The 22643-nt window shown below is 38.0% G+C and overlaps 1 protein-coding gene across 1 annotated transcript; it reads right to left on the bottom strand.

Moving 5' to 3' along the window:
* Nucleotides 1–3629: 3629 nt before the first annotated feature.
* cyth2 (cytohesin 2) lies at nucleotides 3630–20653 on the bottom strand. Its single transcript, XM_061716953.1, has 12 exons — nucleotides 20475–20653; nucleotides 15534–15684; nucleotides 13800–13866; nucleotides 13599–13717; nucleotides 13434–13514; nucleotides 13088–13200; nucleotides 11850–11998; nucleotides 11227–11338; nucleotides 10512–10588; nucleotides 6623–6694; nucleotides 6358–6512; nucleotides 3630–6256 (listed from the first exon to the last, which is right to left on the bottom strand). Exons 1-12 carry the CDS (start codon nucleotides 20539–20541, stop codon nucleotides 6169–6171), a joined length of 1251 nt encoding a protein of 416 aa, XP_061572937.1. The 5' UTR covers nucleotides 20542–20653; the 3' UTR covers nucleotides 3630–6168.
* Nucleotides 20654–22643: the final 1990 nt, after the last annotated feature.

Here is a 22643-nt window from a genome sequence, read left to right as displayed (position 1 = left end):
ACCATGAGTTAAGCCTAAATTATTGTTCCGCGTTAAATCGACGCAAAGCCTACGCCATAGGCTCTGCGTTGGTGTAACGCGGAACCATAAATCATCCTTTAGTGTTTGATGATAATCAGACAAGTGCTACGTGTGACATATTGTCATATTGTTAATATAACGTAACGCTGTCAGTTCAGCTGTGGTGAAGTAACCAAGTTAGTAGTATGAATGAATTTCATAGATATTTTTTTATTATTTTGGATTCTCTTTTTTAAAAGGTTTCCATGAAACATACAGCTAATTTACCAAAGAAACTGTAGGATTTAAATACATTTGTGTTTGTGTTGCTTTTTTTGGGTGTAATTTGATGAGTCCTCGTGGCAGATAGATGTTTTTGGAGGGAAATGTTGAAGATCTTTGTCAGACAGAATAGACAGAAGTGTTTTGTTACCTGGTTTTATTTGAATATGTGGATTCTTGCCTCAGTTTTGTACTTGAAACAGTTAGGGCTCTTTTCAATATGGAAAAATGGTTTAACCAATTGTTTTTGTGTTTTTCCCCAAACCTTTTTGTATCATCAATACATGTAGGCTATATTAACAAAACAAAAAACAAAAAAAACCCATTAACATTTCTCACTTTTTCATTGAATTCAGTTTTTTTATTTCTTATTAGCATTTTGTGAAATAAAATAATTGCACTGTGGCTTTTGACTGTGTGAATCTGGCCTTGATTGTATATTTGATGTTGTACAGTATGGCATTTTAGTTCGGTTTACACGTTACCTTTGTGTTTTTATTTAAAAATTGTAAATAAAATTGTGAATATAAAGCATTTTGTCATTTTTCAATCTCAGATGTGCTGGGTTTACTTACTAAACAAACATGTTCATATTTACTACCCCAAGGAACAGGGAAACAGTTAAAGCGGCACTATGTAACTTTTCCACCTTAATATAATATTTCCAGAGTCATTGTGATGGTACATCAACTTCCAACAGGTTTAATGACACCTCTGTTATGGTCTGAGGGGTCTGTATCACCTTCACTGGCACTATGTAACTTTGAGGAGCATGGTAGGAACCCTGCCACACTAAAAAACTACAAATTTTTACGGCTTTGACTGCTTTACAGCATACGTCACTTCCCCCTCCTTCCCGATTCGTAGTCGAGACGAAAATGGACGGGGCGTGGAGCGCAAAGCTCCGCAGAAGCTGGTAACCCGTTGCTGTGTTGTAGCTGCAGCAGCTCCACACATAACAGACGTGGGGAAAAGATCAATAATGACTTAACTTTTCACCGCTTTACTGCTTGGAGGCAGAACCACGGAGGCCGGCCAAGTATCTGATAACAAAGTAAAAGAGTAAAAGAGTCGTCGGCTCGGTGGGATCGCGGCAGTAACGACCAAACATAACGTTCCTCAGTAAACAAACAAACACGCACACAGACGGGCATCGGATCAAAACACGGGTTTATTAAACCACGAACAAACACTCACAGACCGGGGTCGGATCCTTCAAACGGGTTTTATTCCCCACTTCTCCAGCTAAACGCAGTTGCTGGCCAGCTCTCTGCAGTGCGATTAATTTTGTTGAAGAAAAAATATTAACTATTTGATTTGTAGCTGCAGAGGAAAAAAATAATCTCACGAGGAAAAAAGAATATTGCTCACGCCTCGGAGCCTCTTCAGCATAATATAGCAGTCAAAAAAAAAGAAAAGAAAAGTAAGAGTAATACAAAACATGTACTATATGTTGTACTATTATACTAATTTATTGAAACACATGGCGAGTCAAACATTTTCCAAAGCAGCTGCCAAACACGGGAACACAGGCCAGAACGCAGCTCCCGAGGCTCCAGCCTGCAAACATGCACAAAAGAGAAAAAAGGGGGGCCAGCACAAGAAACTACAGGAACGATGGACAAAAATGGTAGCTACGAGATATTTATAATAAATAAAAATGGTAATGGAGAAGAGAGGAAGGGAAAAGGAGAGGAGAAGAAGGGTGAGAGGCACCGCCCAGCGGATCATGTCGGTGCCCCCCTGCAGCATAAGCCTATAGCAGCATATCTACCGCAAAACTATACTGTATTTGAGACTAACTATTATAGTCTTGTTCTATAGCTGCAACTATGACTACTGACTCTAACACACTAAAGTTTACACTACCTAGAGATTTACCAACACCAGCTAGAGGTTTACTAAACACTAACTATAGGCTTTACTAAACAGAAAGGTTTTAAGTTTAGTTTTAAAGGTGGAGGTGGTGTCAGCCTCCTTAACCCAGATTGGAAGTTGGTTCCAAAAAATTGGTGCCTGATCGCAGAACGCCTGCCCTCCAAATCTACATTTAGATACTCTAGGACAGTGCTTCTCAATCCTGGTCCTCGAGTACCACTGTCCTGCATGTTTTAGATGTTTCCCTGCACCAACACACCTGATTCTAATTAAAGGTCCTCATTAGCTTGTCACCAAGGTCTGCACAGTTCTGTTGATGACACACGTACTTTTATCACGGTGTGCTGAAGCAGGGTAGCATCTAAAACATGCAGGACAGTGGTACTCGAGGACCAGGATTGAGAAACACTGCTCTAGGAACTACGAGTAAACCTGCACCCTGGGAGCGGAGAGCTCTGCCAGGAACATAAGGCACTATCAAATCTTGTAAATACTGCGGAGCTAAGCCGTTTTGGGCTTTATATGCAAGTAATAAATTTTTAAATTGAATTCTGAATTTTACAGGTAGCCAATGGAGCGACGCTAACACTGGAGAGACGTGGTCTCTCCTGCTAATTCCTGTCAGTACTCGTGCTGCTGCATTCTGGATCAGCTGGAGCCTATTCAGCAAATTACTTGGACATCCTGCTAACAACACATCACAGTAATCCAGTCTAGAAGATACAAATGCATGAACTAGTTTTTCTGCATCACTCTGCGAGAGGATTTTCCTATTTATTATTTTCCAGTATAACAGTGTTGTCCAGTAATGAGCTGAAACATGTAGGTGTCATCTTGAATGATAGAAATGCTTGTCAGAGCTTTGTGTCCATCATTGATCCAATCATCTATCCATCTGATCAAAAGTCACTTTTTTTCAACCATCCAATCTTAATTTAGCTCGTGAATCTTATTGAGATATGGTGAAGTTTAGATCTTCTGTGCTGTGCATATTTCTCTGAGCATTAGACATGCATTTCTGGGCAGGTAGGCTGCAGGAATAAAACATAGCGACTGTAAAGAAATGACTTTGACAGCTGCCAGGTCTTTTGCTTATAATCCATGTGATTATTCATTCTCTTTATGGACCCAGTTGCCGGTTTGCAATTAAACGTTTAATTGTCAAGTGTTACCTATTTCAATACTGCTGCACTGGTTAGAAAATAATTTATACATTGACTTAACTGGCATAAAATCTATTTTTACTTCAAATAATGAAGTTGCTTGGCAATTATTATAATCTTAACATGGAGGTATTCATCACCTTAGGCCATCCATAACTCTTTACACAAATGAAAATCCCCTGAAAATAATTAGGGTTAAAAGTAACAATGGGTTAAGCTGACTTAAGCCTAAAACTTATTAAATGAGGACAAACACACAACACACAAATAGTAATACCTAAAAGAAATCAAAGCACGCCCATAGTCTCTGTTCATCTTTTATTATTAACATTGCAACACAGTAGTTTCCTGGCATCAATGTATCGTGGTTTTCCTTTGCTACGTGTACAGATGATGCATCACCTCACAATAAACAAAAAATAAATAAATACAAAATTATCATTTTCAGAAAGAAGTGGCCCTGTAGTTTAAACAAATCTGAATCAACGAACCTCTTCATTCTGATCATTTCAGTGTTCATGTCTAGCTTTTAGTTGGAAATATTTTCTGTTTTTGATGTGTTTTTTTTTTTTGGCACTTGAATCCCCAGAAAGTAACAGCCTACAGACGGTCCATGTCATGTACACAGAGAATGGGCATAGAAATTTAAAGTTAGACCTCTGACAGTCAGAGGGAGGCAAAACACAAGATAAGTCTGTCAATGACAGAGAGAACCCCTTAAGCTCAATGCAACATGATCGGCACCAGGTGATCGAAAAAGAATCAATAATTCCAGTACATGTTGGTGACAAACTGAAGCTTCTATAACTAAAACTGACCACGTGATGTTGCTGTACAGTCTCGCAGGAGTTCATCCTTCAGCATATTGCAGTGTGTGTTACTACCAGTAGAGGGCATCATGAAGTATTTAAGTCAGTCAAAGTAACAGCATTTTCTCCAAAATGCCAAACTTGATAAAGTGCAGTAGACAATTATTTTTCCTACAATCTAAAAAGCCAATTCATTAAACTACTAGTTTATGAACTGGAAGTCAAGCAAATCTATCACTGGACACAAGTCTAAAATCATTACAGATTCATTACTTCTCGATCCTACCAACATATAATGAATTAGTATTTATTAGTGTTCTTTGTTTAGCTGTCTTTTTTTTCTTCTTCTTTTCAGTCCATTTCTGTGCTATACAGGAAAACTGCAATTTCAGCTGGTAAACAGCTTCATCACGCTGCAGCTGGACACTGGCCAGCGGAGTGTGAAGACTGCTTGTGCTTTACTGAATGTAATTTCCTTGACAGAAGGGGGTGTAGGGGGGGTTAGAGTTAAATCAATGCTTAAATCAACTTCATAATTATATGCAATCTTTCCAAGTCAACAGGGAACACTTAACACTTTTCAAATCAGTGCATTAGCATGGTCGGCCATGCAGCGGCGCCTAATGACTGACGCCTTCGTTTGTCAACATGCAGTAATACAGTAGCTCGTACAAAATTCTGATCTTAACAAAAGATAAAGAATAAATTAAATCATTTCTATGTGTTTTGTAAACAAATATGCTAACATCTATTTACAAAAAAAGTGTACATTGTAATGAGCTGCCTTTGTGATTTCATACACTCACTGTGGCGGTCAGATCTGGCTCGGACAGTTGTCACTGCTGAGACGCTGGTCTTTATCCTCCACTGCTGAGTAAGAAGGAAGTGATGCTGCGATGTTAAATCTGAAGGAACGTGATGATAATTGCTCAGTATAGATAAAGGATTTGTTTAACAAGCCTCCAGACTACGACGTTCTACTCTGCTGTTGCTTAAACATGTCGAGAAAACATGCTAAAGTACATAGTATATAGTTTCTCAGTGAGCCGAAACAAGCAGCTATCTGCGAGAGGAGAGACTCTTCACCTCAAGACTCCACCATTAAATCTTGCGGAAATATACATTAAAAGGTATTTTTTCCTTGTGATGTTTTTTAGTACTTAAGCGTGGATGTGAATTTAAAGCCATGAAGGTTACTATAACAAGCAATGATCCAAACTCTCATCTGTCTGGGTTGTTTTTTTTTTTCAACACTAACTAAATATAAATGTAACAGTATCTGAATTCACATTTTGCTTTGGGTATCCACAATCACGAAAGGCCATTTCTCGTAAAGGCGTCGTAAATAAATGTGACAGATAAGTTCATAGCAAGGAAGCCGTTTGCTATCCCTATTAAGACCTGATTCCCACTGATGCAGATAAATGTCAGAAAGCCGTTTGTTATGTTCTTGAGACACAATAATGTCTCAGAAAGTCATAAAAATACACTAAATGATGCACTGTCAGGCATGTACGGGCTGCTTTAACAAGCACATTTTCGTATTGCTATTGAACAATTTAAGGTGTTAAATTGTTTTGTTTCTTCTAAATTTTAGTTGCCTAAAAGACAGAAGTGCATCATCACGTTACGATTCTCCATCATGAATTAGGAAACCTGAAAAACCATTATCAAATCCTTCCAGTGAGTAAGTGCAGATGAAATGCCTGAACAGCAACAGTGTCCTGAAATCTTTCAGCATTGTAGAGTGAATGTGGCCTAACACGTCCTTCACAGTCTTCTTATAATGAGGGTGAAGGTGAGAAGACGGGACAGATATTGTGCTCTGGATGTAGTGTGACGGAGTGAAAAACAGCAGTAGTGTAAGTGGAAGAAGCCACAGTAGATGAGCTCTGAAGCAGCTTTCGGTCTACTGGACAGGATAGCAAAGAGTCCTTGGAGCAGCAAGAGAAGGTATTTTGGGAAGAGGAAGGAGGGCTGACAGAAGTTAGGAACATGTTGTAAAAAGCAGGGTTGATGGAAGAATGAGAAGTCGTCTATGGTTGTTCCTCTTTCTTCTTCAGTGATATACGTTTCTTCCTGGCAGCAAGCATTTCGTAGAAGGGGTCCACACTAACGGCGGATCTGCAATTATGATAAAGAAAACAGTTTGGTGACTAAAGGCAATATTTAACTTTAATAAATTTTCCTTTGCAATCCTCCTGCATTTCCCAAATTGTACGTACTTGATGCTGTGGATCCACTCGTCCTTCTCTTCCGGTGTGGGCGCAGAGATGCGGTACACCATGTGGTTTCCTTCCACCACCCTCCCATCAGCCTCCGTCTTACACGCTTTGATCAGTTGGCCGCGGTTGTTGGGGATGTACAGCTCAAAGCAATTCTTGTTATGAAAGGTAAAGAATAATCATCAACGCTATGAAGTCAACTGTAGAATCCCCATGTACAAATTACATGCTTTATTGCACTGGTCCAGCGAGTTTGCAAACTTACAGGCTTCCTTGGGTCCTCTACTTCACGAATGCTAAGGTTTTCCAAGGGAATGATTCCTCGTGGCTCCTTATCCTGTTAGGGAAAAACAATAAGTGGCAATCTTATTTTTCAACGTCCATGCACTGACTCTACATGTCAATAACATAGTTGGTAAATCAGATGGAACCCTGAGATAAGTAAGTACCGTAAGTAAAATTCCTTTATAGAGCGCTTTTCGCAGATAAAAATCACAAAGTACTTTACAATAACAGATAGAAATCATAGACAACCATAAGAACCATAAAAAAAAAAAAACATAAAAAGGGGAATAACATCGGAATTGTTGCCTAAACATAAGCAGATTATAAATGCATCTTAAAACAGTCTACACTGTTGGCAGATCTAATGTTGGCAGGGAGAGCGTTCCAGAGCCGATAAGTAGTTTACATGCCATTTTCTATTTATTTAGTTAGTTCTTTTTTTCCTGTAGTATCTGCATAGACTTTTTAATCGTAATCAGTAAAATTTTAGCTGCAAAGCAGAGAAACCATAATAAGTAGCACTTAAATGTTGTCTCATATAATCACAAGTCATCATCAGAACAATCTTAAACTATGATATTGGACATTGCCTTTTCCTAATATCGTGCAGCCCTGGTGTTTGTAAAACACAAAAACAGAGCACGCTGCACTGTCAACTACTTGTCAACTACTCACTACCCACTGGCCTTCTGACTTGCAACTGGAGCACAATCAGCGTGGGTGAGATGCCACTGCCAGCTTCAGTTTGGGATTTCTCAGGCAAATGGAACAAGTAAAGTAAAAAAGGATTTTTCAGTAGTGATTTGGAAATGCACAAAAAATGTGGGGACTTATTTTAAGATATTCCATTTGTCCTTGATAACGACAACAATGGTGCGATAGGCTGATATTGTTTCCCTCCCTCATCTCTCACTGGAGTTATTCTTTGTTTAGTTGGGAGACCAGTGTTTCACGTCACAATGCGATGTAAATCAATAAACTCTGTTGACCAGAAAGATTTAAGATTTACACCCAGGCGAGTTTCATACTCGTATATAAGCAGATTGAAAACAAGGGGGAAGTGCAAGAAAGTACGGAATGTGATTCATTATCATTTCTTGTTCAAAACTCTCAGCTCTCGTGCCCGTACTCTTGTGGTCGGACTCTGACGTCTTCTGAGCGGAGATTGCTGGTGGTGGTTTGTTCTAAATTTAAAAACACGTGGTGATCAGGCTTTTGGGATGGTGGCACTGAGACTCTAGAACTGTGCACCTTAAATCTTCTGTTTTATAATCTCAGAAGACAGAAGACAGAAGAAAACAAAAAAAAAACAGCAGAAAACATTTTAATTCGGGCTTTAATGTGATATATTCACTTGTTGTATGCTGTTGCATTTTTTTTTTACTTTTTTGTTTCATTGGTTTTATATTTATTGCTATTATATTTATATTGCAAAGCACTTTATGTGAAAGGTGCTCTATGAATAAATGTTACTTGAAGAAGAAAAAAAAACTAACACCACAGGAAAGCTTAAATCCTCTTTCATTTCCCTCTGACAACCCCCTCCCATTCTCTGATAGTTTGCTCCTTTTTACTGTGATGGAAAATTTAGCTGCGGCCACTTGATTAAACCCAAACTGCTGAGAGTAACTAAATTTACAGACTGGTAGTCTCTTTTATGCCTTAAAATCATTATGCTTCCTTTGTTTCATTGTCATTCTGCATCGACACACAATGGCCGGGTTTCCCAGATCAGTTAAGTAGTTCTTAACAGCGAAAGACTTCTTTCAAACCTTCTTAAGGAGCCTGTGAAAGAAAATCGCGTTTCCCAGAGTCGCTCTTAGCTTAAGTATGTCTTTCATTAAGAAGGAAATGAAAGATGCTGCTGACCCAGTCTTTACAACCATCTTAGTGAACAAAGACTCACAGATCCAGCCGCGTCAGGCAAATCAATATTACACCAAGCAATGAGATATTAAAACAATGCACCCCGCACAAATTTTGATCTATTTTATACTTTAGATTTATATTGTTTAGCATTTATTGGTGACAGCAAAGGGGGAAAAAAAAGAAAAATAAGGAATAACAAGTGTGTTCCTGTATATGCTTTATGCATTACGCACAAATAAAACGATCATCATGAATATCATTTATTTGATAATTTGGCTGCTATACAGCATGTTCTCTCTGCAAATCAACCGCGTCGCCGTGCACGAAGCAGAACTGTTTATATGAACGCATTGGTGCGTCAGACTCAGCACTTCAGTCCCCTGGACGTGCTGTCGGACCGGGCTGTCCAGGCAGCCGGGACACCGATCCTGCCCGAGCCCGAGCCCGAGCACCTACATGTGTGATGACAGGGAAGCAGCAGCTGAAGAACGGAATCCTTTGATGAATCGTTCATTACAGTCTCAAATATAATCAATGGTGTCGGTTTATATTAAAGAATCTTTTTGCCCAGAAGAAAAAAGAGCGAAGACAACGACCCATAACTATTTTCTTCTCTTGAAAAAACCCACCTGCACCGCGGCTTTAGGAGAAAAAGACGCTGCAGCGCGAGTCAGGATGCAGCGTCTCAGAAGAGCAGTGAAATACGTGCGTGGCGGGGATGATCTCTGCAATCTGAAGCCCTCTATAATTGTAAAAAGAATTTCACTTATCACGGGTTCTTTTTGGAACATAACCCCTGCGAAAAACCAGGGATTGCTGTAATTCCACGTTGCGATTTGCGAAACTCGCCTTCTCTTGGCTCATGTTTTTGAACGCACACACACGCCCACCACGTTTCCTCCCGGTCTCTGCGTGAGGGGAAAAAAAGCCTCACTGTAGCAAGAAATAACGGAGTAACGCACCGTTTGGATGAAAAAGGGTCATTGAATTATATTTATCATCTTAATTTTTTATTATAACGCACAGGCAGCAGGGAATTAGTGCGTTAGGTAGCAGTGCTGCGTGTGAAAATGCGCTGATAGTGATCGGTGATCGATTTGCCTGGCATCGATTGATTTGGTTTCAGAACCGGACAGCTGCTCCAAAGAGCGTCTGAAAGAGCGAAACTAAAGAACGGTGTTAAGAAGTCATCTGGGAAACACCCATATCTTAGGGTTCTCTCTTAGTTCAAACCTTCTTTGAACCTCTCTTAAATCCTTAAGAGAGGTTGGATCTGGGAAACCCGGCCAATGTATGTTTTGACACTATTGCATGCAAATGTTTAAGTAAATCTACGGAAATCTGAATCATCTCAAGTATTAATCTGGCTAAACTTAGACACTCCGTTTCAGTCCAGTTATTCAACTAGTTGGAAAGAATGTATTAAAGAGCATTTAATGGATTTTTCCACAACATCTACAATTGTATTTTTAGCTAGAATATATACAGTACATGCCAAAAGTTTGTCAAAACTTTTGGTCTGTACTGTGTGTGTGTGTATATATATATATATATATAAAAAGTTTTTACCACCCAATATTAGTTAAAGTGGATCCACGGTTCTTAAACTGAGGTCAAATCTGCTCTACAAACATTCAATGTTGACTTCTGATTATGACCAGGAGCTGCCACCTACTGGCCGACAGACAGAATTCATTCCCAAGATGTTGCTACACTGGTTTCATTTTCTTAATCTTACTTGATACATCCATTCATTTTCAATTTTTCTTACATCTTCTACATTCTTACATCTTATTTCATAGACTGTCTCCATCATCAAAAGGGATGATCTTCAGAGTGGCTTAAAAATGAACTCCAAAGCAAACTGAATTTGGAGAAATCTTATCCCCCCATTTCTTAAAATAAATCATCAGAAACATCAGCAATACATCAGATAACGGCGGTTCCTTTGAGGTTGTGAAAGTATCGGATTAATCGAGACAGCATGAGGATAGACTTACTGTAGTATATTCAAAATAATAAAGGCAGTTGTCTGTCAGAATGAACCACCGACGTTTCCAAGTCTTCACCCGTCCTCCTGAAAAGACAAAAACATGACAAGTGAGAAAAGTGCAAACAAAAACAGAGCTGTAATGTAAAAACTCTATTCTAACAAAAACTAAAAGGCTAATTGACTTCTAAAACTTTTCAAAATATTCTGTCAGTACATACCTCCTGAGAAAACAAGCAGCGGCAGTAGATGGAAATCACAGGGAAGAAGCAGTGACAAAGAGAACCAGAGGATTTAAAGGGAGACAAAGAGAGAGGGAGAAGGAAGGGGGGAAGGAGATTGTATTAGTGACACACTGATCTCAGGCCCCGCCATGCAAAAGAGATCAATCAATCAAGACTGCCATAACGAAAGAGTGTGAGCCTTTCTTTCACCATCATGCTCGGGCATTGTTTAAATAACATAAATGTCAGTAGATACTCAAGTAGAGGCAAAGAGGAAGCAAACTTCAGGGGCAATAAGACAGATTATTTATAGCACAAAGCCTTAGAGGTGAGCAGGATACAGTGTTTTAAAATCAAAAAAAGAAAAGAAAAACCACATTCTTATTGCACTGCCAAGTTACTCTCTTGACATCTGTAATTAACGCTGATGTTGTCACTGATGAAACATCAAAGGCAGCAGCGCCCTCGAGCAAAGCAGCGGCCTCACTTGGATTATCTCACCAAGTTTAAGAAGCCAGCCCTCTCTGTCAGGGTTGAAGAAGGTGTGCGTCAGGTCATTTCCGTCATCCTCTGGGATTTTAAAGGGCTCATTTTTAATGCTGTCATAGAGATTCTGGAAAACAGAGACATCAGAAAGGTAAGCTTGCAGCCAACTCTGCAAGGAGACGTTGTGTGGCTAAGGCCCACAACATTATCCGGGACATCCATCACCCCAGCCATAGCCTGTTCCAGCCATAGCCTGTTCCAGCCACTGCCGCACCCACGGCCGGGCAAACGGTACCGGTGCATAAAAAGCAGCACCACCAGATTCCTGAGCAGTTTTTATCTGTCAGCAAACAGATTACTGAACAAGACCTAGTTCTTGTGAAAGACTGAACTGAAGATTTTTTATATCATACATAGAAGCCCAAGACTATTTATTTGTTTTTCTATCCTCTTATTCCACATACTGTTTTTATGCTTTTATTCATGCACTATGCACTTTGTTTGTATGTCTATCTTTTAACTGCAAATGATGATGAGCCTGCACAAACAAGGTTTTTACCCATGTTACTGAGTAATATGATGTGACAATAAAGTTTGATTGATTGATTGAAGGAGAAACAGGGTAGGGTAGCTCGTACTCTCAGCAGATCCTCTGGAAGGTCTCCCCCCTCGTTGATGCCTCGGTTCATCGAGATGAAACGGTCCACTCCAGGTTTGTCCCTCACGTTGGGGTTATGGAGGCTTGTGTTCAACATGATTATGGCAAATGACAGCACATAACATGTGTCTGTAAACAAGAAAGACAAACACGATACTGTATAAATCCTGAGTGAGTGGCATTGGGCTGGAACCAATTTAACCTAACACCAGTAGGTAATGATACACCAACACCATTGTTATTTTCAGACCCAGGACTGACTCACTTTATTTCTTTCCTATTTTAAGGACTGAATTATGCTAATAAAATCAGTTCACAAGCAATCTAAATAGCTGGAAGGGCAATGCTGAAACCAGAGGGGCATCTGCATTTGTGAACACTGCTTTTTTTTATTCTAACAGAGATGAACTCATAAATATCTTGACAACATCATGGAAAATACTGTACAGAAATGGATATGAAGCAGAAGCATCCCTCTAAAACGGCTCTTGACCTGAGGGCGAGTGACTCTGGAAGTGAGCCGATGCTGTATGACACACAGGAAGTATTCAGGGTGTATCAAGCTATGGTTTATGTTTATTTTCTAGTTATGGCATAAGGGCTGATAAGCACAGCATGGAAACTTTTTTCCAGACTAAACTTAGGAGGCTGGACCACAAAAAATCTGACTTATTATGCTCCAAATAGAATTTTTATTTAATGTTACGTTTACCTTTAAAAAAGGTATTTTTCACATTGCAATAATATAGGAGCATGTTATTATTCTTGCTTTAAACAATTGATGGTTGTTTTTTATTACTACTACTAATACGACTACTACTCAAAAACATAACCTGAAAACCCAAAGAGGGGAATGCCCAATGCCCAATTAAACATCCCCGATTTTAAGCAGTTCATCTTCATCTCAAAACAATTCAAGGAAATAATGAAAATGGTAAAAAGTCTAATGGCTCTGTTGGATGGCACATCGGGTTATTTCTGGGAAAGGGATGATTGTTTGAATGAGGACACACCTCCTGAAAGGTTACTTTCTGTTACACTATAGCGATTTCACAATACTCACAAAAATGAGCACAATTGTCAGAAAAATAAGCCTAGAATCAAAGGGGAACAGATAAAAACGGAAGAAGTTTAAAGCTTTAAATTTAATCTGATAATTGTAGTATCGTCTACTAAACCAGAATCCCGGTGCATTTGTGTGGGTGTGTTGCCGTTTACCTGTGCTGTGGAAGACACCGGGGTTGCAGTGGCAGTATCTCTGAGCAAAGGCCTCCATCATTCTGTCAATCTTCTGCGCTTCACCAGGCAAACGGAAACTCCAAAGGAACTGTCTGTGGAAAACAGGACACGGTTGAGGTCAAATCTGAGTTAGAAGATTTTGCAATAAAACAAAAAAAAAAGGAAACATTCAACAGCACCAGCTACCCTTTTATACAGACTTTCCCTCCTGTTGTGGTGCCAGTGAGACTTGTATATCTGCTCCCCAAGGTATACCTAGATACACTTTAACAAATATCTTTTCTTCCATTCAAGCCCGAAATAACAACAAAAAGAAGCAATTTACCTTAGAGCCTGGACAAGGTTGAGATCAGTGAACTCGTGGAGGTCAACAAAAGCTTGAAGAACTTTGATGTTGAAGTCATCCCTGCAAGAAACAAAAACATCACAGTGTCAAATGACTGAAACATACACAAACTGAAAACTCAAGAGACATTTCAGCATGTTGCACCTTTCTCCCAGATAATCTCCGATAGCAGTCTTATTGAGCCCTTCTCCTTTGTACAAGAACTGAGCGATGTCCTCTGATGTGTGTCTGAGCAGCTCGTTCTCCACCAGGAACACAATGCCCTTCAGAAAGCACAGTCACTGAATAAATAGGTCAAACATTGAGTGAAAACAATGTCATCTCTACAGCAATAAATTGGGTTACCTTTTTGGGGTCCATGTTGAATTTTTTCCTCCCCATTGCCACATGTCTATTTTTCTGTAGAGTTTTACTGCAGAGCAAACAAAGGTAACAAAAATAAAGGACTTTTGCTGAAATCAAACCAGAAACTCTATTAAACAACGAGAACTACGGTAGTTTAAGACCACAGGAACATTTCTGAAACAAAATATTTTACTTAGCAACACTGATGTCTAATATTGTAAAACGTAGGTATAAATGTATGATGGAAGCTGCTGGAAGCTGAAACATCATGACTTTTAATTTTAAATAAATATAGAAAAGTTAAAGATGTAAATTAAAGCACAACTGGGTAGAAACAAAAGAGTTTTCTGACTTTGATAATCACAGGAAGGGAGTCAATAAGTTAAATAAGTGGAGGGCAAAGTTTATTTTTCTTAATGTCATATTCCCACAAATACAAGTGTGTATAGTTTTGTTATTATAATTATCATTATAACTATAATAATTATTATTATATTGCATTTTCCTAGTTTAAAAACACATTTAGTCTAATTCTATTGTTGGTTCTTCCTTCAAGCATTTTTATTTCAGTTCCCTTTTGATTACACTCTTTGTCACCGTAACCAAGTAATTTCTCAGCATGGGATGAGTAAAGTACCTAGCCATCTATTGATCTATAGACGAAGGGCCACACACCTGACAAATCGATTAAAACATAGGCCAACTCCATCCCATCCCTACATACTGACCCACCAGGTTATTAGTCCAGTGTGAATGCACAGAGCACCCTTTACTGCAGCAGTCGAGTTAAGTGGAAATATAAAGTCTACACTTTCTTTTCTAAAACACCTGAATAATGCTTATCAAAAATCTTTTTTTCCAGTGCTCATGTTGTGTCATTATTCTTTAGGGTGGAGGGGTCAGACGGATTAAGATGGTCTGGAGGCTGCATTTGCCCATGAGTGAACTAAATAATTCATCAGAAGATCATAATATAAATAAAAATATCCACAAATAATTCCTATATGGAGCAACATTTATCTTTTGAAGCAGATGCCTAATCATCAGCTGCAAATGCCAAGAAAATCATATCACCAGAGGAGGAGCCGTTTATGGGAGGACAACACATGCCAAAGATTAATCTCTGTTCCAAGAACAGAGATATATACCGTATTTTCTGGACTATAAGCCGCACCTGTATATAAGCCGCACCCGCTCTATTTTTAAAAGAATAAATAAAAAAAGATAAACAAGCCGCACCTGTATACAAGCCGCATCCGCTCTATTTAAAAAAAAGATATACAAGCCGCAGATATTTATGTTGTTAGATTAGATATTTACTACATGTACAGAAGGATTTAAACTGTAGATAATGTACATGTTTGTACCTAAATAGATCCTTTCCTAACAGTGTCTTTTAACACGGCAGCAACTTTGCTGATTAAAACGGGACAGAACCAAGAGAAAATAACCGGTATTTATTTATCTATTTATCTGTTTGAAATCTGCTTCTACCTACTTCTATCTGCTAAAGAAGAAGTAGTGTATTCTTCTTTGCATTTATTTTGTCTTGGTTTTGATTCTAATTCCGGTTAGAGCGCCCCGAGCAGTGGAAGAAAAATCCACAGAATAGCCGCACCTTTGTATAAGCCGCATGGTTCAAAACCTATGAAAAAAGTAGCGGCTTATAGTCCAGAAAATACGGTATATATTTTTTTTTTTACATTTTTAAGAAAAAAAAGTTGTTCCTTTTACCTGCCCTCTGTGCTGGTCTCCAGCCCCTCTACTTCTAAAATCGCCTCTCTCAATTCTTCCCTGAGCCTCTGGATCTCTTGCAGCAGGACGCCTTTCCTCCTGCGGATGTCCTCCAGCTCAGAGCGCTCCTCTGGGCTCAGGTCTACTGGGACTACAGGGGAAGAGAAGAAGAATGATTGCATTACTACTACAGCTGTACAGCCCACATACGATTAACTGTGCCCAAACAATCTAGGGCAAAAGCAGCTTCTACTGTTGGCAAAGGTATGTGGGAAAGTACATTGTTCAAACTCAAATATCTCACAATGGAAATGAGTGGAAGAAATAGAGAAAACAATGGTAACTAAAGTAACCAAAGGAATAATATGTAAGGGAGAGGGGCTGGACATGGTACTTTGGAAACATGGATGACTATTGAGCTTAAATGAATAACTCCAATTATTCATCCATTTTAACCTCTTCTTGTCCTTCATTCTTTTAGTAATAACGTTTTTTGTTTATTACAACCCAAGAACAAAACCAAAAAAAAAAAACCACAGATGTTCTGATAAATGTGAGGGCCATAAAGCTGACTAACTTTTAGAAGGCCCAAACAATTTTACTACAATATACCGTATATGATACTAGAAACGGAAGCAACAGCAACTGATTTAAAATGGGATAGGCTCTAACAGCCTTTGGTGCAATGCTAAGTGTTGTATTTGTTAAAAGGGCCTTTGCTTACTGTTCTTGCACAAATACATCAATGGATTAGGTGTTTACTAAGGTTTCAGCTACCACGACAAGGTGAATGGATTGATTTATTCTTAAAGTGGTGTCATAAAATATAGTTTTTTGTTGAAAATTACCAGACATCATATATCTCTGATAAGTAAGTAACATATCTTTTCAAAGATTTCTCATTCGAAGACATACTGCTTGGGCCCAATGATACAATACAATTTCATCATAACCACAGCTAGACTTTGTTACAATAAAAAAAGGTGTTGAAAGAGTCACTTAAGGGATATAACAAGAACAGGCATTACTAGGCAAATCTGGAGAATATATTTACATAATATCAACCCACATTGCTCCAGCCCCACATGGTGCCGGTCCCAAGTTTTGATAAATGGTGAAGCTTGTGTTAGAAGAAAACCTATACCAAATCAATATATGGAACCTGATGATGCGCTGAAAAAAGTTGATTTTACTGCACTTTCTGTACACAGCGAAGACTAAAATAACCATCAAGCTGAAACAACATCTGGATAAAACAAAATCTCAACGTTCTGCATAACTCCAAGGATGGAAGCATCGAAAACAAAAGGCAAGACCAATAATTTTGTTCAGATGAAGCTGGCCTCACAATAGGACAGTCTACATATAAATAATCCTAAAGATAATGTTTTCACTGCAATTTCTGGGGGGATTCAGGTGTACCTTCAAAAACATACATTGTGTGGAAAAATTAAAATAAACACTTGCCAGTGTAGCGCAATAATAACTGAATAATTTGAAAAGGCTCCAGCAGCTGCAGCCTATGTATTTCACCATCATCCCCTTAAGCATAAACAAATAAAACACTGTTGCAAGTAGGATTATTAAAACCCTACTGTTGGTCTACAAAAGCACTGAATGGTCTTGGACCAAAATACATGCTTGATCTGTTAGTTCCCTATGAAGCTCCCAGAGCCCTGAGGTTCATCTGGATCTGGTTTGTTGTATTTCCCAAGAACCAGAACCAAGCAGGTAAGGCAGCGTTCAGTTATTCTGCTCCTCACCGGTGGAACAAACTTCCTGTAGACCTGAGGTCTGCTCCAACTGTCAGCTCCTTTAAATCAGGCCTATAACATTGCTGTTTACTGAAGCTTACTCCTAAATTAAATACTCACCTGCTGTACTCTACTGCTCTTACTTTTAACAATTTGTGCTTTTTATTATTTTACCTCTTTTCTTATAATTTTATTTCATTGATTTGGTATTTAAAGCGTACTCTTAAATTAAATACTTTCTGAAAACCGTGATTGAGATGTTACCTGCGGTACTCTACTGCCCTTAGTTTTCAGCAACTTGTGCTTTTTATTATTTTACCTTCTTTTCTCATAATTTTATTTGTTATTTACTGTCTAATTATGTCTTGCCACTTTTAATGTTGATGTAAAGCACTTTGAATTACCTTGTGTTGAATTGTGCTATATAAATAAACTTGCCTTGCCTATGAACATGGCTTTTCTTCGTAGCTCTTTACATTTTGTGCTTTTAAAGAAAGTCGATTTTGTCTAAATCAGTGTTTCCCAATCCTGGTCCTGCATGTTTTAGATGCTATTCTGCTTTAACACACCGTGATAAAAGTAGCTGTGTCATCAACAGAGTAGTGCAGACCTTGATGGCGAGGTAATGAGGACCATTAATCAGAATAAGGTGTGTTAATGCAGGGAAACATCTACAACATGCAGGACTGGGGGCTCCGAGGACCAGGACTGGGAAACACTGGTATAAGCTGCACAGTGGCAAATAAGAAGGCACTCCAGAGGGTCGTCACCACGGCCCAAGAAATAATCGGCTGCACTCTCCCCTCCCTGGAGGAGCTGTACAACACCCAGTGTCTCAGGAAAGCCAGGAAAATCATCAAGGACCCATCTCACCTCGGACACTCACTCTTTGAACTGTTGCCATCAGGCAGACGTTTCAGGACACTGAAATCACGCACAAACAGACTCAAGAACAGTTTCTATGCCAGAGCCATAACTACACTCAATACTGCTAAATAATCAAACTGACTTTTCCCATGTGCAATACTGACCGAATCGTGCAATACCTGTATGTTGTCTTCCTATTTGTGTCCTTTTAGAGATTATTTATTTGTATAGTTGTTGTTTTAATATATCTATTTTTTAAACCATGCACCTTAAAGAAGATAGCATCTAATTTCGTTGTACCTGTACAAATGACAATAAAGACATTCTAATTCTAATAAATAATGTGGGAATGAAGCTGCTCCAAGTGGCTGGCACAAAATTTGTATTGCACATGCTAATGATTTATTCTTCGCCCAGAGGTGTATGTCAGCAGGTTTTACAATAAAAATAAATCTTTTATAGACAATGCTCCAAAATCTGGTGCTTACAATAACTACAGTTTGGAAGAGCGACAATTCTTAATGTTTTCATTTTAAAAGCCAATCTGTCATTTCAGCAGAATGGCTTTGTAGCCAACTAATTTCTCAAAGTGGAGTTTATTTTTATTCAATTTGTTCATTTCAAAAAGCAAACATTTGATCTGATAGTACAGCAGTTATTTATTTTAGTGTTGTCTCCATTCCTGCTTCAAAATGTTTTTGTAAACACTCCTTACACTGTGATATTCAATTCACTTTAGGTAAAGAAAGCAACACAATTCATTTAATTTCTGGACTAGGCAACTACTGTAGTGAATCCACTCTAAAACATTTGTCTCTGTTACTGTGTAGTTAGTATCTAAATGTTACTTTGCATTATAGTGTTTTGATTCACCGGACTACTTCAACTGAAGTTTCTGTGCAAAATAAATGCACTACTTCCTATCCTCCAATCACAGTTTCAAACATAGCTCAAAGATAGTGGGATATTTTGGCCAAACTTGGGCTCAGGCTGTGAGTTTGATTTTTTTATTTTTTTTTTTCTTCATTCTTCACCAACTGGCAAAAAGCACAATTATTTTAAACCATGCACCTTAAAGAAGATAGCATCCAATTTCGTTGTACCTGTACAAATGACAATAAAGACATTCTAATTCTAATAAATCATGTGGGACTTAGGGCTGTTCGATTAATCGATTTTAAATCGCAATCGCGATTATGTAATTAGAACGATGTTAAAACGTGAAACTCGTAAAATCGATTTTCACTTTTTTTTTTTACCTTGTCTGCACACATATTAATGATTGATACCATATTAATGATTGATGGAAATACCTCTCAATACCTGCGACAAGTGCCCCATCGGAGAGGCTCTTTAGTGTAGGAGGGAGGTTGTAACATGCCACCGGGCATCCCTCAAGCCAGATGCCGTAGACCGGCTCGTGTTCCTTGCAAAAAACTTGCAAATGTGAATAGCAAATGTAATGACTGACATTACACACCTCTACCTCCTTCATGGGTTGCATTATTATTTAGCATGCAAAGACCCAGTTTAGTTTAATTAGAAAATGTCTTGTTTTATTTAATTGGAAATATAACTTACTGTATTCTTGCAAGTGCTGATTTTTTTTTTTTCAGAGATAAAACTTTATATTTTTTTAAACTTTTTTTCAACTTATTTTACAGAGTTTTGCACTTTATTCATTCATTTTTGGTTTAATAAGAGCAAAGTTTGCACTTAAAGCCCAATGGGGCAAATGTTCAATAAAAAAATAGCATATTTGAAATAATTTCTTTGCCTTTTGTCAATTCACAAAATAATCGTAATCGAAAATCGGATTTTGAGAGAAAAAAATCGAGATTTTATTTTTGGGCAAAATCGAACAGCCCTAGCCTAGTGGGAGTGAAGCTGCAGGCTGAGTCTCCTAAATCACTGTGTTTACGCTGCTAAACAAACACTACAACAACCACGCCCACAGTCTGATACATGGCCAGGTTCGACTCACACATCAAATACAGTCTGTAAGCGGGTGGGATTTTGGAAAGACTGTTTTCAAGTATTAGTGTAAGATGACGGCAGGTTTAGATGATAAATGTAAACCCGACTTTAGCTCTAAAGCAGCGCAAAGCCAACACTGACAGCTATGGTTGGCTATTCTGATCTTGTAGCTTACTTTAACCCGTACGCGGTCGGTTCAAGAACATCCAGCAAAGGGTTTTACGGTGTACATCCACACATATGTTGAACAGGATCAGTGATCAGGTGTAACCTGAGCCTGATCTCCCCCACTAGCCGTGTAGCTGCGGCGGCTCATGCAAACAGCGACAGAACAAACACCTACTGTAGTCCAGCTCATCCATCTTTGGCGCTTTACTTTTAGGCATAAATAAGTCAGAGTCGAGTGTCATTAAATGTCAGAAAAAAAATAGGAATATATGCGAAAAATATATCCTCAAAAGCGAGGACAAAAATAAGACAAGCCGTGCTGTCGAAATGTTGGGCCGGAGACAAAGAAGGTGGCGACACCGGAAGCGGCGTGGCTGCGAGGGCAAAGCACTTCCGGTCAGCTCCCGCAGCAGTGGGATCAGTGTTGGGATGTGGGGGGGAAAGGACAATTATCATGCGATTAAGTTACAAATTGAACCAGATTTTGTACGTATTGAATTAACAGTACAATTTTACGAGGATAATGAGACATACAGGCAGTACTCGAGTTGAGGGGGGATGGCATCCCCCCTGAAATAAAAATGGTCAAAATCATCCCCCCTTTCCATCCCTTATGTCATTTCATCAATGAATGTGGCATAACTGCTATTTCAACATTTAGTCATCACCAGAAAAATAACTTATTTGACAATTTTCACCTGTTTCAAGTAAATTTTCACTTGAAATAAGTAGGAAAAATCTGCCAATGGGACAAGATTTATCTTCTCATTACAAGCAATAAAATCTTGTTCCACATGCAGATTTTTCTACTTATTTTAAGTGAAAATCTACTTGAAACAGGAGAAAATTGTTGTTTCTTCCAGTGATGAGTCATGTTTTAAGTGTAATGAGATTTTTTTACTAAAATGAGACATTTTAACTAGAAATAAGACAAATATTCTTGTTAAGATTTTGAGTTTTTGCAGTGATCCATTTTACTTATCCTGTGAAGGACAGAGGCATATTGATAAGTTCAGAAAACTGTTTTTTATTGTTGTGTTTTGATGTATTTGATGTGAGCCCAGTGGATATTTAAAGCTTACAGAAGGCTGCATTTAACTGCTGCTATGTCATTCCTGCAGTATTTCTGCAGGTGTTTTGGTCAGTGCTATTATTTGTAATATATTATATTATTTGTAATCAGCACAAATTATCTGTCATATGAGAAAATCCACCATCCCCCCTGATTTTTTTTTTACAACTCGAGTACTGGTTAAAAGGACAATTATGATGCGATTAAGTTACAAAGTTGAACCAGATTTTGTACGTATTGAATTAACAGTGCAATTTTACGAGGATAATGAGACATACAGGTAGAAAATGGGTATAACTACAATAAAATTAATTAATTTAACAATGACAAGCATGTGCATATCGAACTGTGGAGTGACTCTGTGGAAGCAGGAAATGAAACAAAGTACTAACATAAATCTGTTTAAAAAGAGATACAAAAAATATTTATAAACAGGTATATGGAAGATTAAATGGGTTAACGAGGAGTGTGAGAAACAAATAAAATAGGGAAAAATTGTATATTATACTCGCTTAAGATATGTTTAGATATTTATGTGGATATTTATGTAGTATATATTATATGTTGAGAGGGATAGTTATAATTATGTGATATATGTTCTATATTTATTAGGTATGTAGCATATATATATTTATAGGGATATTTATATAGATTTATATGATATTTGTATTTTCTATAGACTTATATGGATAATTATGTAGTAATAGGCATGTTTACGTAGTATTTATATAGACTATATTTATATGATATTGTGTAGATATAATAATAACAATAATGTAAATTCATAGTTATAAAGGGGTAGCAACTAGGAAAAAGTATATACTTCTTCCTACATATGTTTTCGAACATATGTGAATATGAAGATGTTACTGTTTATTTATTTATTTTTTATATACATGTTCGAAATAAAAAATTCATTCATTCAAAATATCTAGCCTGTATATTATAGAGATGACCCATTCAACTATTCTATTAACAGCCCTTTGGTTCTTCTCCATAGTATCAGATCATCATCAGAAAATCAACAATTAAATGTGAAGCAAAAGACTATTAACATATATATAATATATACTACTGAGTTAGTTTCAATTTTACAAAGTCCATTTGTGTTTGAACAGAAATCTTTGGGGATTCATGGTTGTTCTTAGTGTTTTTTAGAGACAGAACTAAAGGACATATTGACAAATAGGACTTCCTAAATAGATATGACCGCATGGGATACCCACCATTTCACCTAAAAGTGCAGGCTTGACACATACCTCTTTTAATGTG

Source organism: Cololabis saira, chromosome 3 (genome assembly GCF_033807715.1).
Source record: "Cololabis saira isolate AMF1-May2022 chromosome 3, fColSai1.1, whole genome shotgun sequence".
NCBI lineage: Eukaryota > Metazoa > Chordata > Actinopteri > Beloniformes > Belonidae > Cololabis > Cololabis saira.
Note: the sequence above shows the minus strand (reverse complement) of the source record. Positions and strands in the feature narration are given on the sequence as shown.